At 38.0% G+C, this 18,457-nt stretch overlaps 1 protein-coding gene across 2 annotated transcripts; it reads left to right on the forward strand.

The window, feature by feature from the left end:
- The first annotated feature begins 1,972 nt into the window (after positions 1–1,972).
- LOC124411936 lies at positions 1,973–18,384 on the forward strand. 2 transcript variants are annotated; one of them, XM_046891490.1, is made up of 9 exons: positions 1,973–2,713; positions 13,873–14,096; positions 14,375–14,532; positions 15,401–15,632; positions 15,717–15,915; positions 16,045–16,292; positions 16,580–16,685; positions 17,000–17,258; positions 18,175–18,384. In XM_046891490.1, exons 2-9 carry the CDS (start codon positions 13,986–13,988, stop codon positions 18,191–18,193), a joined length of 1,332 nt encoding a protein of 443 aa, XP_046747446.1. In that variant the 5' UTR covers positions 1,973–2,713; positions 13,873–13,985; the 3' UTR covers positions 18,194–18,384. The 2 variants fall into 2 exon arrangements, with proteins under 2 accessions (XP_046747446.1, XP_046747445.1); XM_046891489.1 differs by having other exon boundaries at positions 1,980–2,713; positions 17,000–17,254.
- The last annotated feature ends 73 nt before the right edge of the window (positions 18,385–18,457 follow it).

Consider the following 18,457-nt stretch of genomic DNA (forward strand, 5'->3'; position numbering starts at 1 on the left):
ATATTACTTTAGCATGTACCGGAAATAACTTGTACGCTACACAATTTTCCGTTTTATATTGCGTTCAATATGACTTTGATCTAATCGGGTTTTCCCAGTAATATTATAATAATAAATCGTTAAGAACAATCCGTGGGTGTTTGAAAAACAATGTCTTACACACTATGAACGAGTATAACGAGACTTTCTTTCTTTAGTAAAGATCAAATAATCGTGACAAACATACAAAGTGAAAATACCGCAAAGTCAGAATGATTTGCGAGAACTGTGGTATACAATGAAAAAAGTAAAACAAAAAAGAAAGAAGAAAAACGGAATTTGCACAAATCGAAAGACGTGACATAAAGTAAAGATTAAACCCTAAAATGTTTGAAGAAGAAAAACGGACTCCGTGAATTGTTTTTGTGCCCGCCATCGTCAATCAGCCGAGAACTTGTAGGAGAATAAATTTAAAATCAAACGTTAACGGTTTTCGATTGTGTAGCTTTGTTGTCGCCGTTTGTCACTCGAATAATGCATTGCATACGGTGGAGTGTGAATGTAGTCGCGGCCCCGAAGAAGAAGGTGTTGTAGCACCATCGCGCCAAAGAAAGATGTGACAAGCCTAGCAATCGTCAGGCGGCCGCGTATTGTTGGTATATTAAAACAACTCAATGTATGACACGCCTGCTATACTTGTGTAATATGCGTACACACACCTCTCCTGATTAGGTATTCAATTGTTTCTTTGCAATTATACCGTTACCAGAAATAAACGAGTACAGTAATACCGCTGAAGAATTCAGTATTTATTGTTTCAACTCAATTTATACATGTTAATGGATTTCATTTCTTCAATTTTTTCTCATACAATGTTGGAATGACAAGTTGTTTTTCATTCCCCAATGGGATAACCACACGTAGACATAATTCGGACAATTTGTTTAATTATACTGACATTATTATTTTACTAGGTATTCAGGAATTAAATGAGTCGGAAAGCAAAGGAAGGGAAATTGAATTACCGTATCTACCGCGTGTCTCATAATAGGTAAATAGGTTTATGATCAAGCAATTTTGACGTTCAGTTTCAGTACAAACCATACTGCTGTAATATCTAAAATCGATATAAATTGAAATAGAAAGCTATATTAACTGTGACCCGAACCTACAGCCACGGAATTTATATTTAAATTCGGCAATTATACCTACCACATACGAATTACACCGATCTATCGAACGGATAACGACCGAGAGGTTGAATAAATTTCGAAATCACATACCATGGATGATACAGACAAACTAGAAAACCAAATACATGTGTATAATCTGCTCATTCTGGAAGAAACTCGATTCGATTCTCTCACGATTTACTGTCTAGTTAATTTTTATGAGGATATTCTTGCGCTCGGAGAAATTTCGTTTGTCATGGGTACTAAAAAGTTTTATTAAAATGAGTATCGTTACAAAAATTATTCACATATTGTTGAAATTATAAGAAAATGTGATACAAGTAACTATTTAGCGAGATTATAATTATCAATACTACATTTTCTCGTTATATGCTTATAAGATTAAGGAATGTGTAGTAACCATAACTAGGAATTTGTCTCAGTTAGAATAAAAACCTGGCCAATCAATCTATAACAGCTCATTTCAAACTTCGAAGATTCGAATTTGTATCACAAGAAAATTTCAAACCTAAGAACATTTAAAAAATACAATACATGTGGTGTTGTTTAATCTACGTAATATTGAAAATCGGTTGAAATCGTTCCCGAATAGCGATCAGCTGTATCATCACAATCTGCCCACACAACCTAAAATCAATCTCAGTCCAACTATTGTGCAAATAGTCCTTGGGATTTTGCCTCGAGGTGGGATATACATAGGTGTATGATATTCACCCAACCCAGAGTCTCGCCGATCAGTCCGAAGGCTCGAAAGGCTTAAAGGCCAGAGAAGAGCGAGCGAAGCGAACGGGTCTCGCGCTCCTTGTCCCATTTCTGACGTCACGGATACAAAGTCGCGCATGCGCCTCGAGCTCCGAAGTCTCGATCTCAGGGGCCGTTCACCAAGATGGTGAACGTCTCGCGCCTCGGTTTAATACTCTCACTCGCGCAAGGCTGCGCCACCGTGTCGATACCTGTCAAGTATTAGGTGCGTGTTTTCGACGCGGTTTTCGTCCTACGACTTTCAGTGAACCGCTGCTAGCCTAGGATTTTTACTGTTCAGTGAGAAAAGGGCTCGTGCTTTTGTACCCTTGATTGTGCCGCGCGTGCAGAGTGTGAGTGAATAATAAACAAAAAAGTAAAAAATAAGAGTATAATTCAACGAAACACAAGTGTCTGTATAAATATACGATTATATAAATATCAAGATAAAAATTCGTCGACATATTTTATACCGCCTGTGAATAGACACTGTTTTGTCTAATTCGTTCAAAGAGTCTTGATAATATGGTATCAAACAAGGATCGAGACCGTTAAGAGCCGTCTTTTGATTTTTTCTTGTTGTTTTTTTGCAATATTTTTGCTACGATGAACGAAGCAATCCACAGAGCATTCGACTAGGGCCGTTAATGTGGTCTCGCCGATTAAAATATAGACAAACATATGATACCATATTGGATCGGGGGCAACGGAAATACGAGGATCGTTTCTCCGCTGGTGGCTAGAGCGGTGGTCCTGCTGGTGGTGCTGCTGTTTCTGCTGGTGCTTCTGTCACCCGAAAGGTATGCGTATATAGGTATAGTACCTGTACCTTAGAAGTCGCGCATGCCCCCGGGATAACGGTATTTTCAAATTACGATTCGAACCGCGAAGCGAGTTCGACGTGTGTTCATCAATTCCTCTTCCTTCTGCCTACGTAGAAACGGTCATTCTCTACAGCACACTCGTCGTCATTTTACGCTCTCGACGCACGTCATTCGAATTTCGAATTTTTGAATCGGCGCTTTTGAATTACGCGCGCTTAACGCGCGCCGCGGGGCGGGAGATTCAAACGGTGTGCGAAGGAAAAATGCTAGAAAACGGTCGTATTGTTAGTGAAAAAAGATCGGAACAATGATTTGACGAATAGGCAATAACGTGCGAGGAGCAGGGCCTACACGTAAGTACTTATCGGTCCATCCTACGCGCGCTCGCTGTTCGCTCAGGCAGAACCAGTTTCCATTCGTTTTAAAGTCAGCAGCATGCAGCAAACTTGAACCAACCGTCGAGTTTATACGCGAGTAGCGATAGCTGTAGAGAGTAGCCAGTCGACGGATTTCTTACACAGGCCTTACCCTGCCTGCCGCCCGCCTTCGTCGCACTCGCTCGCTCCGTACTCGGTGCAGAGAGGCCTTCGCATTCTTTGTGGAAGTGAAAGCTTCTACATAGGTAGACGTAAATATACGTATATACACTGTGCGTTATTTATTCATGTATCTACATATACACTCATTTACTATAATTCAATAAGTGTTTCGAGATGAAATTCGACTCGTTACATCGATCGATTTTAAAATAAAGTAAAATTTTATCACACATACGTATGGAAACGTCATCACGTTAATACCTATAGCTAATGGATTTGATAGAGAGAAAAAAATCTTATACCGATTGTGAGGTAATCGATGGAAATACAGATTTAAAAAAATTTACAAAAATTATTCCAACAGCGTGTGAACTTTTAAGGCGCGCGATATGTATAGGAAATTACATATTGCGAAATACAACATCAATATGCATTAACATGTGCGGTCGGTATATATTATAGCAGACATAATCCGATACATATAATCATGTATTATAATATCGTGTTGCTGAACTACATTACAATCGGTATAACTATGTATTATGTACGAGACGCGGAATAAGAGACGAGAGAAAAAAATTGAAAGTGATTTCATGTCGAGTAACACATGCATACGGATATAATGTATAATTCGAGTGTACGCATAAACGTATTCTGGTTAGCTTGAAATCCAGTTTTTGGCCACTTGGTATTTGAAACGGAATTGTTTTTTTTTCTTCTTCTATTGAATTATTAAGTATATCATGTATCATTTCGAACTCTGCAGAGAATGGAAATTGTTTGTCAAAAGTGACTTATTACATATTTATACCGGATTTAGTTCCGACAATTGAAGACGATTTTTCTGCTCTCGAATAAATCGTGTCTTTGTTTCCAATTATCTCTTTTCGTCGTGACTTTTTACAACCACGCAAAAATAGATAGGAACTTTGAATGAAAAAAAATAAAAAAAACTTGGTCAAGATGTGGGTAAAAATAAAACGAAAAACCATTCCTCATGAATTTTATACCGTACGCATATATGAGATGTCCTTCGTCGATTTTATGCTATTTTTTGCGCGCCTGATAGATAATTTGTAGACAATTTTACATACCAGATTTTTAATATCGTGTTTTTAAACATCTATATATTTATACACGTATATCCATATACCTTCACAGATTCTGGAATTCGCCATTAGCATTTTACACTTTCATCGATAGGCAGACACTGTACGTCATTACATGTATACTAATGATTGTAATAATAGTAATAACAGAAGAAATAATGTGCAGCGCGATAACAATCTGTTTGTATAATACACAGCTAAGTCATCTAGGTATGCATGTACTCATGCACGTATTCACCTACGTATAGTGAAAATTTGAAAGGTCGTCTGAATAATTTTAGAGAATTATATTTCCGAATACACATTTACCTATGCATATATGTTACACGTACGTGCATGTTCATATTATACAACTTATAATACCTCCGGCAAAATTTCAGAAGATGAAGCAACAAAAAGAATTAAAGACACAATTTATAGACAGGTTGCATATCGTTTGTTTCACGTCAAACCGTACGATTTTCGGTAAAAATTTTAATCAATGAAATTCTACTAATGAAATAATGGAACACGTATTTCGCGAAAAAAATTTGCGATTTTTCTTGAAGAAGATATGCATGGTTGAAAATTACGGGAAATCACAAAAAATGTCGCACATGCGAACATTCATCTGTTGTATCTTCGAATTCATTAGTCGTACAAAAAAATGCAGGAGATCGATTTTGAAGATCTTGATTCATTCTATGCAGTGACGTATTTCAAATTTGCGTTTGAGATTATTAAATAATTATTATTTTGTTTATAAATTTCATTTGCTATTTTCATCATCAACTCACCAATTTAAAATTTTGAAAAAAATATCATCGCGTTTCTACTTCGATTCTGAAGAAACAGTCCAAATTTTACTCAGGGACGATAGGTAAAACAGAAATCGCATAACGAATGAATTAACGAATCAAGTGAGTGTTTGTTTTGATTTTTTGCACACATTTGCAATAGTCGACCTAATAGCTAATGATGTAATTTTTACGTCAATTTTGTCCTTTTCTTTTGGAGTAAATGAATGGTACATAAATGGAAATGAATGTCAGTGGCGCCGAGGATATTTGTTTTATTAAAGATTCAGAAAGGCGACATTCGAGCTCCAACTTCCTTTTTTTCAACATCTCTGTACGATGATTTTTTCAATTATTCCGTCGGATCAAATTTTTTTTAACCACTATTTCTTTGGTGTTGGATAACATAGCGAAAAAAAATCGCAAACGAAATTTAGAAAAAAGCATTTTCAAGAAGAAACTCCAAGATACAAAATGAATATTTTGCAAGTGTAAAACAGAAAATAATTGTTCTTCGCGTATGACCGTGCGAAGTCAAAGGTTCACTTTACAAATTTGACGTGAGTGACTTAAGGATAGGATTACTCGAGAAAAAATGTGTGTAGACTAAATTTGGAGAATGCAGATTGAAAAAGTCAAGATCTTCAATTTCAAAATCGTTTTTGATTCGATATTCAACTTTCAAATTACCCAAATTTACAGCGTCAAAGTTGAACTTTTTCTCGGCCAAAAACGGGAGGGGGAGGCGGCATTAATTTTTTCAATGAGTGTACTTCAAAAGATATATTTATAATAACTATGCTATATCAATTTACGTGCAGTTCATCATCACTCTGTTCGCTATAATATTAGTTTCGAATACCTTCGGAAAGCGAGAGTTTAACAAAGTAAAATCGTGCGGTTAATTAACACCTTAGAAATCTTAAGCCTTTGAGTCACACATTATTGGGCTGAGTCAACTTGTATGACAAGATAGTATTCTGTGGTTTTCGGGGTCGCTGATCACAAATCTGAAATCAAATTTCAAAAATTCTAGATGGTGAATCCAATATGGTGGATCTCAAAGTGGTCAAAAAACTCTATACGGGGGTTTTCGGGGTCGCTGATTGGAGTTGCCATACTGAGTTACCAAGTATATCGCTTAGGAATGATCTGTCGTCACTAGACAAAACAGTCAGATCCGAATTCGAGAACCATACTTGTGAGGCAGATGTATAAAGCTTGACTCAATTTTTTTATTTCGCAATAGACTGAAGATTAGTTTTCGCGCCCCATTATATAATTTTATAGCCTTTGTAAAAATACGTTTTGGGCGGATTTTTAAACGTTTCTGATACTTTTACGATGTATTTTACTTCTGTTTGAACCCCTAGTATAATATTGATAACGTAGCATTATTCGCTGGCCATCCAAAAATGCGTACTTTACGGATTTTTGACATTAATAATGTTTTGCCATATATTTCACTACTTTTTGTACGCCTGATGTAATATTGATGCTGTAACATCATACGCTGACCAACTAAAAATACCAGCTTGGCAGATTCTATGACATTTATACGCTCTAATCATACACACACATGCAGTGATGAAATCGAAACGACACTCGTATGAAAGTATCAACTCGAACCCAACCGAACACTTTTTTCGCCATATTTTGTATCTAAAAACGAAATATCTCGTGATGGAATTGTCGGAATTCAAAGTTTAGGGTCTCATTCAAATCGTATCTTGATTTCCCACAACATCTGCAAAGGTAAATTGCAATATAATAAGAAACAAGCGATATAAATGGTACATGTATACCAACAGCATCGACGGGGCATGGGTTTGAAATCCCGGTGAGCAATAGATAGAATTGCGGTATATAAATGGGGAAGCTACACTATAACCAAGTAAAAGAGAAAAAAAGAGAAAGAGAGAGAGGAAAGACTAAGAGGATCGACCGACGAGGGCCACGTAGAGGAACCAAGGCCGCTGAAGGTCACCGGAGTTCACGATTACCTTCTTTTTACTGCTCCTTCGCGTTTATCTCGGCTCTGTGCCCCCCTCCCCCCCGCCAAAGCTATCGAGGTTCCCCGCGGAGATGCGGTTTCAGACCGGACGATCATGACTCCAACTCCTCGGCGTCGCGCCAGGTATAATGCATGCATGCGTGCTTATTTTTTTTAGGAATGCCAAATACTTGCATTCGTATGCATATATACGGGTATTTAGATATATGCAGGTATGTAAACCTCTTCAAAGAACGTGATAAACATGACAATTTCCGAATTTTCAGTCCTTGCCAGCCCATCGACACTTTTACTCTCTCTCTATCAGTCTATCTTTCTTTCGACTATCGCCCTTCTCTTTCTCTTCTTGCATTCCCGGTCCAGCTGGATTCTCCCTCGATGACGCGAACTCTCCACTTCGCTCTGTGTGCTGGAGTTGGCGAAGTTGAACAACGCGAATCAGAGATGAGGCGGAAAGAATTTAAGAGGAAAAACTACGCGGTATTTCCAAAGTAAAAAATAACATGTATTCACCGATTCTACGAATAACCGAGGCTAAAAAGTTTTTAAAGAAGTTTTACAAATTACTTCTGGTTTCTTTTTTGTTTCATTACTCAGGCATTAAGCTTTGATATCTTGAAGCACCTCCAACTTCTCCAACCCATACCTACCTATGTCTATATGTTTTCCTTTCGAAACCTAATGTAACTATTAATCAACGGTTGAGAAATGATAATCGACTGAGGACTATGTTGAATTTAAAAAAACAGGAGACGTTGAATGAGCGAATGAATATTTTTCTAAAAAAGCGAATCAACCATTTTTTTTCTTTCTAATACCCTTTCTTTCCCCTCTTTTCGCGGAGTGGTTACAGCGGTGATAACTATTGCGCAAAGCTGAGACACGGTTATACGCTAAATAATGTATCTATAGAACTTTCGGCTTGACCTCGTTCAACTTTTTAAGAAAAATTTCTAGTCGCACTTACAGTCATGTAAGAGCCAGCTTAAGTGTGTACCTACGCGTACTTACGGCTCGCCAATTGTCTCACCTCGAACTAGAGCCATGGGCTAAGGTAATGAATTGGATACGTATGAAGAAGAAAGAGTATGGAAGTCAAAAATGACACTGCGATAATTCAGAAAACGAGTCTACAAACGAAATTACATCAAGGAGTAGGAAAATAAAAGTGAGAAAAAAATTTTAAGTGATGGTCACAAAACCGCAGACGGAGATTCACCATTTCTTGTAAACTGTAGACTGTAAACGCAATGAAACCCAAGGAAGTTTAGTTGTCAAGTTTTCCGATCCCGGGTTTTAATTACGTATTCAATTTGCTTTATTCGGTGGTATATATTATATATTAGGGTCTTTCAAAAAAAATAATCTGCCGTTTCCCACCTAAAAGGTTTGGTTTAGTTAAAAGAAAGATTCTGTCAAAAGATGAACGTTCCACGTTATGTGGAACAACACGCTCATTTGATTTTTCACCGTCTTCCACGTATTTTTTTCTTCAATTCGTGAAGAAACATGCTGTAGCACTTTAATTATTATTTCTGTCCTGAAATTTATAGTCAACCCAAAGATCACGATCGATAACATAATAATGTATCGAACGGGAATCTTATTTTTCTAAATTAAAAGTTTGTATTAAAGTATAACTATTTTATGAGATCGGATTAATAATGAAACAGTCATTAGATACACTTCTCAAAACTTCAACTGGAAACTTAATATTACAATTACTTTTGCGGGTCTTCTTTGTGGCGTAAAATGATATTGTGATTGATGTAAGCAATAAAAAAAAATTTGTTCACGACTCTTCATAAGTACAAAAGAATGTAAGAAAGTAAAAAATCAAATGAGCACGATCTTCGGTACAACGCAGAACGCCCATCTTTTGACAGAATCTTTTTTTTAACGTAATCAAACCTTTTAGGGGGTGCAACGATGGAAATAATAGGTACGAAAGTACATTTTACATACACGAATGCCAAAGTACCAAAAGATGCGGGAGCCTTGTTCTCTCTGTTACATTTTTGCCAGAGGCAGACGGTACAACACACAACTAACGGTTATCTGAAGTTGCCTATTTACACGCTGCCTACGCCTTCAACAACAATTAACGGAGTTTTTGCTCATCACGTACATCGCGTATTCTTTCCTTATACCGTTCGACTCGGTATTTTAATGCGTGTCGTCGTTCTTCTTTGTTTGGAAATACATGCGACGACGAGATTTATGATATTTCTTTGCCACGCTAAAACCCCGATAGATCATTCAACCGAGATCGGCTGATCGGTATTTTTTTAAAACCATATTGGCTTGATTTCTTGTTCAAGTTGTAGCTGGCTTCAAGCCGAATCCAATGAGTCCCATGATCGGAAAGTTCTGATAAACCGATTCCGAGATATCCCATTTCGCAGTTTTGAAACACGAGAGGGAGTGGCAGAGTCGCGCTACAAACTGAGTAGCGCCGGCTAGCTGTCGGGCTCGCGCGAGTCCATCGCGCATTTCGAGCGTTGATATCTCCGGATCACCTGGTCAGAAATCAACGATTTTGAGCTCGTTGGATTCGTCTCGACGGTAGCGACACTATGATCAGTGAAAGGGACAACACAAGTTTGCATTTTTAATTATTAATCGGGCCTGGAAGTTCTCAAACATCGTCTACGAACAGTAATAATACGGTGAAGAAAAAAAACACACTCGAGTGTTTTATCATTCTGATTATTATCTGCTTTTGAATGGTAATTTTCTTGAACGTATTTTTAATGAAATACTAAAAAAAATAGACAATCAGAAATACCAAGCCTCTACGTCATTTGGGAATATCTTTGCTCGGGGCTTGTACGTGATTCACGGTAGCGGAACACTTCGTGTGCTGATTCAGACTCGTCTTCGTCAGGAGCCGGTATTCTTCATTGCGTACATGTGGGATGACAATCGTAAACCGGAATTATTGCAGAAGCGGATACAAGTAACTTTTTTATTTTTCTTGGAGGTGTGTGTAATCAATCAATAATTTAATCTTTTCCCTGTTCACCCTGGAAAACGTCGATCCCTATATTTTTTATCATGCGAACTTTTTGTTTGACAAGTTTATTTCATATCCTCGTATAAACTATAATTTTTGTGGTATAAATATTTCATGTAAGTTTGTATACGCTAGGATCGAAAGTTTCGTTGATATGATTTCCTATACGTAGACATAGTATAAAACTTATGTACAGCTATCGTGTTGAGGCGATACATTCCGCAGTAAGAGTTAGTAGCATAATACCGATACACCTATACGGTATACCATATACTATTATGCATATACCTGTGTATAGAGAATAAACTTTCATATTTACGAAACGGCGAGTGAGGCGAGATGTCACGTTTAATATATACAACGGGTGCATGTATATGTTTAATATCAATATAATACAATATTATATATTATACTAAAACTATACCTGCAACCTGCCTGTTATGAAATCGCTCGGCAATCCGTAAAAATAAAAAAAATTCTTCTATATTCATCGCATTATTATATAATTACACAGGTAATACAAATTAACACTTTTTAATTCCAATCAGGATATGTACACAATTTATCCAAACTGGCATCGTAAAACATTTGATTAATTTTGTTTTGATCGTTTTCATTCTTCACTTTCAACTATAATTCGGTTCCGAACTAAATGTCGGTCGAAAAAACACGAAGAAAAAATAAATAATCGAGGATTAGCAGAAGTTAAGTACAATAAACGAATGATTTAACGAGTATATATATGTTTATATTTTATATACAGGATGTTTATAAGTACCGTGCTCGAGAGGAATTGAAAATTGTAAAAAACTTTCATCGCGTGTAACGACTTATCTATGACAATAATTAAATACTGTTATAAGTACGTATCATATTAAGCTTGTAAAAAAATATTGCCCACTGGCACAATTACAACGTTGTTATGGTAGAATGTCGACGTGGGGCGAGAAGCGGTGAGACAGGCGAGAAGGGAGGTCAGATAATTTATGTAACCAAAGGAAAGTGCGCGCCGCGACTTTCCTATTTACGAATATTGTGTTCAAACACTTCTCGGGTGCGGTTGTAGAAAAAAACATTCATGAAAATAACGCCACCTAGCGGAGGGAAGAAACATACAGCACACTCTAGCCGAAAATTGGTTCCATATCCTCAATTTCGTCCTCCGGTAACTCGGAGTGACAATTTCCAAGCGTTGCACAATTTGAACGAAGTTTTTTAACGCCGTGATATCCGTGCAGATGACCCCAAAAAGATCAGCTGATAATCCGGCCAGCCGCCATATTGGCCCTGCAGCCACACCCTCGCTTTAGATACACAAATAGCTAGCTAAGGTATGCGACACATGCAATACATGTACCGTTCTATATTTAATATGTATAACATGAAATAAAGTGTGCATTATACATGCACGCGTGTGGCATATTGTGTTGTGCGCAAGATGGAATTTGATCGCCTACCCGCATACCTATACTTATAGTGCATGCACATGCCGCAAAACGTAATGGCGAAAGCACCGCTGGTATTACATCTATACAGACCTATTATATTACATGTACATGTTATGATAAAGCGGTGATTTCGCTGCGTATGTGTGTGTGGGTGTATATATATATATATACTCTGCAATTCAGTGCACCACACCTTTCTGTATCTTATGGCTCTTGGAGATGTTGAATAATGTCGGGTATAATCCATGTATGTGCGCAGAAAGGAATTACGCGTGAACGTGAAATTATCCTGTTGTATATTACACGGGACGTTTCACGTCGCAACCAACAATTTTGAGGTTATCTTTACATTAATCATGTTCCATGATAATATTCTCCGCGACACCGAAGTGTTGCACTTAATACTACTCTAATTGTAAGTGGAGACCCTACGAAATGTGGACCCAATATGACATATTTAATTTTGTGTCCGAAGTTTGGGACATTTCGGTATTATGATCATTATTAATGTTAAAGCGAAAAAGGGGCGACAAACTACATGTCTAGAGCATGTATGCTACAGATAGCACGCAGCTGCTCCTGCTGCTGCTGTTGCTGCTGCTGCTAGCAGCCTTCGCATTTTATTAAAAGTGAAAGTCTCGAAGTTTTAGATGCCGACACTTCTCGTTGTAAATGTATACACATACCCGTACTTTATACACAATTATATGTATACATATAGGTGCGGATGAGTACCTTTATTTTGGAGCTATAAAAAAAATTACCGAAACGGGTATTTACCTGGCAACAATTGAACAAAAAACCATTCATAATTAGGGTAACCTTAATAATTATGATTGATATAAATTGTTCTGAAGATGCGCTTTTATTTTTCTTTTTTCTCTATGATTTTTTCAATTTGCACACTTCCAGAATGTGAGGAGAGAGTATAGGATAATAAAAATAGGTATATGAATAAGTTAGCAGTAACTTTTATTTTTGACGCGTGTTTAATAATACACGTTGTTTGAATTTCTAAATCTTATCACGATCGTGAAATTGTTTTCATCGGCGATAAATTTCATGTTTTGTAAACACCATGCATATGCCATGTGTGTAATACGAATCTCTTCTGTATACGGTTCGTTGATCACGGCAGCCTTCAATTGTTCCACTTATTATACGTTCACTCAAGATTTTTTATTTCTTTATTTTGTTGTGTCTTCCACTATTTGTCGCTGTTTTTACTTTCATTTTTTTCTAATTATGATTGGTGAATCCGGAAGAACCGAAGAAGACTAAAAGCTGCCCAATTTCACCTGTATAAGTGCCTGCAGTCATTGACAAACGACCGACTGTCCTTGCTCTTGCCCCACTTTTTGAATTTGCCGCGCAATTTCAAATTATCCGCGCTCGTGCCTGCGCACCAAATTATCATTTCCACCGTGTCTATTAAATTATTACAAACATAATAGGATATGGAATTCCTCCGGGCCTGCTAACGACAATCGAATTGTACGTTTTCTAAGTCACTTTCTAATAGAAAAAAAATAACTGACTGTTCATTTTTCAACAAGAATCTTGATTCATAATGAATATTCATATTTTTGGATCGCACGCTTATTACAGAATAAATAATCAAGACAAAATCCGTACAGATATACTATATTCGTACACATAGCTGCGGTTATAAAATATAAATTCCAAGTCCGGGAACGATCAAGTATATACATATATATACGTATCTATAGCTATATACAGCAGCTTCAACTTTCACCGCGATCGGCGACGACGGCGGCGGTATTATAAGAGCAATAGCAGCACCAACAGCGACTGCTATAAGTAGTTGAATAAGCAGTGCTGATCCTGTAGCAACTCGTTTTATTGTGCAAGGCATGCTGCCTTCTATCCTTTAACTGCACATCTCGTGTTGTGCTGTATGCTGTTGTGTTATGTTATGTTATTATGCTCCCGTATCGTTATGTAATTACATGGGGCCACGGGACCCCACCGAGTCCCTTTGTCTAAAATAAATTTAAAAAAATACGCACGCGTCCACATTTCCGCTAATTTGTCGACACGCAAAAATTTGGCAAAACTGCACGATGACTTTCGTTGGAAAGAGAAAGCAAAAGGGAACATATGTATGAATTAAGGATTTCAGAAATACTTGAGAAGAAGAAAAATATAACATGTGTACGGAAAAAAGAAAACGCGATGGAATATTGATGACATTTTTTTTGTTTTATTGCAGATAAAAAGAAGAAGGGTGAACTTGAGGAACTAAAGATATAACAATTCGTCGACTCCTTGACGCGGGTCTTTATTAATTAATCAATAACGAGGACTCTCATTGATTTCGTGATCATGGTGTCAAGAAGAAAAATTCTCTCCCGTTCGAGAGACAATCTTGCCGACGCCCAATACGAGGAGCAGGAGGAGGAGGACGTTTGGTACAATTTGGACAAACTTTACAAGGTGACTACATAATGTAAACGCAGTCGATTAGTATATAGCAACCGATCTGAATTTCTATTCGCGATCCCCGACGAAGGTCATTGAAAGGTCGTATAACTTCCTTCCCCGCCTATTGCGTCATTCTAATTCGATGCGTTACACTCGGGGCGAGACTCTACCGAGTCTCGCCCTACAGATGCTACCTAGATACCCGCGTAAGTTCGTGCACGATTATTATTACTATAGGAAAGTTAACAATCTTTTCTTTATCTTTTTCTTTATTCTCTACGTTTCCGCAGGATCACATACAAGAAGTCTTAGACAAATGGAATCAGATCGACGACGAGATCTGGGCGAAAGTGATTGTCTTCGAACGGAACAGACGAGTCGCTAAGGCCTACGCTAGGGCACCGGTTCTCACGGTGAACGGTTCCAACGACGGATTCGATGGTTTCAGGTACACCGTTTTCAATTTGTCGTTACAAAACAATGGCGTAGAATTTGTTTCAATTTTTTTTTTTTTTGCTGCAATGTTGTCTCCAATCTTTGATGTATTTTGTTCGTGGTTCAAGTGGTTCAACATTTTGTCCCCACATTCTTGAGAATTTTCTTCTCACGAAATTGACGTTGTTCACGTTCATTCGTTGAACAAACAAAGTATACTAGAAATATTAAAGACTTGTAAAAAAAAGGAGAAGAAATGCTACGATATAGTTATGAGCGCGCTACTTTTTAGCGCAGGAAAGTTCCCGACGCGCCCTGGCGAGCGTAAAACTGTGTATACAACCTATAAGTTACGCTTTTTATAATTATCCATGATTTCTAATTATTTTACTCAAGTTCCGTCAGCAGTACCGTCGCATGTATACGTGTACCTGTACATTATTTCCTCATCGCATACATAAAGTTTAACCACACAAGACTTTATATAAAGTCGGCGGCACGAGTGTCACGTTCCATTTCGTCACTGGAATTTTTTTCCGAATTCGTAATAATTTTCGTTCTCTCTGTATGATCATATGCTAAATTATGTGGTGTATGAATGACGTGAAAGCAAACCGCGAGCGCTGTATTATTATACTCGTTAAAATTTCAACGACGCTCTAATAGTTTTCAAATCGAGAACTAGTTCAAGTTTTCACCAATCGTATACGCTGCACGCTTCTTAATTCGTGACAGTCAATTTGATTCACGACGCTACCGCCAGTCGTCACTGCTGACTGGCTGATTCCAACTCGCTGCCGTTCAGAAATTGCGGGAAGGATTATTGCGTCTAATAATTTTGACTGATTTTGTTTGTTCTTCTTGGTTTTTTCTAAATTTAGGATAGGACTCTGCGGATTCGATAACCCGATGAGGGATCAGAAAACTGACGAGGCTAAACGCCACATAAATCAGGGTGTTAAAATAAAAATGGACGATCAGGGAAATATACTTATAAAACGTTTGTGCAAAAGCAACGTTTACGTTAAGTGCACGAATCAGGAGGATAATGCCATCGGGCCAGAAATATTGCGCAACTCGCAGGGCGCTTTGGAACACGAGAAACCAGGAAAGGTATGAAGATTTTGATATTCGCAAATGTTCTGCCGTTTTCGAGCTCCTTGAATTGCAAAATAAATTTTGTGACAATTTTTCTAGATATTCGACATGAACAAATATCAAACAAACTTGTCGAGAGAGACGAGAAGAGCGTACCCTGACAGACGCAGACTCGAAACGCAGTGCCTAAGTGCAATAGTATTCGTCAGAACCGAAGCCGACCTTCTACAATGTCCGGTGTGGGTTTTGATCGTAAACGTCGTCGGTCTGGACATGCTCAAGTCAAAATTACCCCCAGGTAAAAAGTAGTGCTTTTTTATCAAAGTCAATTTTCAAATATTCGAGTTTTCCCGCTCTTGGCGGCGCGTGAACTGCTAAATATTCAAACTCTATCGAATCAAGCGTGAGTGAAAATATCGCTGTTTAGTTCTAGCGCTCCAAAGACCGGTGGACATTAAAAATCGACCTAGAATACCAATTCCAGACGAAGATCCTTACAGCGTAGCCGGGATCTCGTCATCGTCGACAACGACGAAAGAAAGGCTTCAATCGGCCGGTTCTAGGCTAGAACGTGAACAAATCTACATGCAATCGACCAGCTATCAGCATCGTCGCGGTGAAAGACCGCCAAAACTTCCCCCGAGAGAAAATCTCTACGGCCATGACATTCCCAAGGTATATGTTTTTTACCATTTTTATTACATCGAAATTACAAGAAAACAATACGAGATCACGAATCAACCGGCATTCTTTCACCTGTTTGCCTGTCTGTTTTTTTGTGTTTTTTTTTTAATTTTTTTTTTTTCTTTACTGTTCAAAGACGAATGGAAAAATGTAAAGGGAAGATAAACGTCGAAATTTATTGATTTACTTTTAAGAACCTGCGCGTTTTATCGAAGTTTCTCTCAGTTTCTGCAATAAAGAACCAAAATTGTTATTCCTTTTTGTAAATTCATTTTCAGCCCGACTACGATGACATCGAGGATGACTACGTGAGCAGCATAAGACCTTCGCCGGTAATAAAGGACGATAATAAGAAGAGTAAAAAGGTCGACAGTAAAAAATATGGTGAGTCTAAGAAATAAAAGGAAAATCGATGATGACAAAACCATTCTTGAAATCCTGTATCATATGTTGCACGTGGAATAACATACGTTGGTGACCGGCGAATTGAAATTCATGGCAAAACGTCAAGACAGCCTTCTCGATATCGATACACCTCTGATTTCATTTTGACCGTACGATAATGTTCATCAGTCGCGAGTTGTCGAACTCTCTTTTACGCCAAATAAAACAAAGGCAAGGATAGTTCGAGTGGAATTTCACCCTCGAAGAGATCCTGCAAAAGACAAGAACCGATCATTAATTTGTCAACCTTGCAGACGATCCTTACTACTGCGGTCTCAGAGCACGAGTGCCAAATTTTGTCAAAATGGCGAAAAACGGTCACGCCAAACCGGCGGTGGTCCCACTAACCTCAAATTACGGACACGTCGGTAGACCTCAACCACCCCCGAGCTACGTTGGGGCGGGCGGCTACGTCAGCAGTAGCAGTTCGTCGCAGATTTACGGACACCACGGAGCCCCAAGTCGACCCCCAATAATGTACCACGCCAGAAGTTTCGAGAGCGGACTTGGTACGTACGTACATATCTATATCGATTTTTCAATCTTTAGTAAAACCTATTCGCCTGTCGTATTTTTTATTGCCTATCAAGTTAACCCCTTGACTGGCACGACAAAACTCACTTTTTTGTGCCATTTGTGGTAGAGGCAAAATATTAATGAATCTTTATGAAACTGTATACACAAATGTTTTTGGGTTCGCTGGATTTGAATCCCAAAGTTCAAATTGGCGGACCCAACATGGCGGACAAAAAGTTCAAATTTGATCGAATTCGATCACAAAACTCTACCCAGGGGTGTTCAGAGCCGCTGATTACGAATCTGAAATCGAATTTTGAAAATTCAAGATAGTGGATCTAATATAGGAAGCAAGGAGTTCAAATCTGATCGAATCCAGTTGAAACAGTTTTCGTCCACCATATTGGATCGGCCATTTTGAATTTTGAAAATTTGATCTCAAATTTGAATTCAGCAACCCAAAAAAACCCCAGAGTTATAAATTTCAAAACGATTGATTAAGTCGTTTCAAAGATATTGATGAAATATTTAGAGGACGTCAGACGTCCTCGCCAGAAGCGGCACGTCTTTTTTGAACGTCTATAGACGTCCTTGCCAGTCAAAGGGTTAAAGTGATAAAATCAGTCAACCAACAGCTTTGCTAGCTTCGAAAGAGTACCCACGGCTGGCTGTCTTTACCAATCTTCAGTGAACGTTTACGTAAACGGATCAGCTGATCAATCTTTTCGGCGCCGTGTTGTTTCTGCAAACTGGATTCTTCGACACTATCGACTTTGAAGAAGTTTCCAAATAAATTCCTTGCAGTCGGTTTAAGTGCCTATTCGTTTATGAAAATATTTCTACAGACCGAATAATGAGATGGAAATAAATAAAGTTGGAGAAAATGTAATTACCGCTAGTATCGTCTTCGCAGATTCAGACGAGAGGATTGAATCACCGTATAATCATATTTATGGCCGTGTACCGATACCGACGAGAGGTGTTATGCCGCCAACGCCGCGTGCCATGTACATCGGAGAATGGGATTGAGAGAGGACGGAAATAAAAATGCAAAATAGTGTTAATAATAGAAATAAATTTTTTTTTTTAAATAAACAGAAAGAAAAAGAAAATCGAAAAAAAAAACGAAAAACACTTGACCGATATTTGTATACGTACTTACCAACAAGTATCTAAACACTGACACAAGAACACGG

The sequence above is a fragment of the Diprion similis genome, chromosome 10 (genome assembly GCF_021155765.1).
Source record: "Diprion similis isolate iyDipSimi1 chromosome 10, iyDipSimi1.1, whole genome shotgun sequence".
Taxonomy (NCBI): Eukaryota; Metazoa; Arthropoda; class Insecta; order Hymenoptera; family Diprionidae; genus Diprion; species Diprion similis.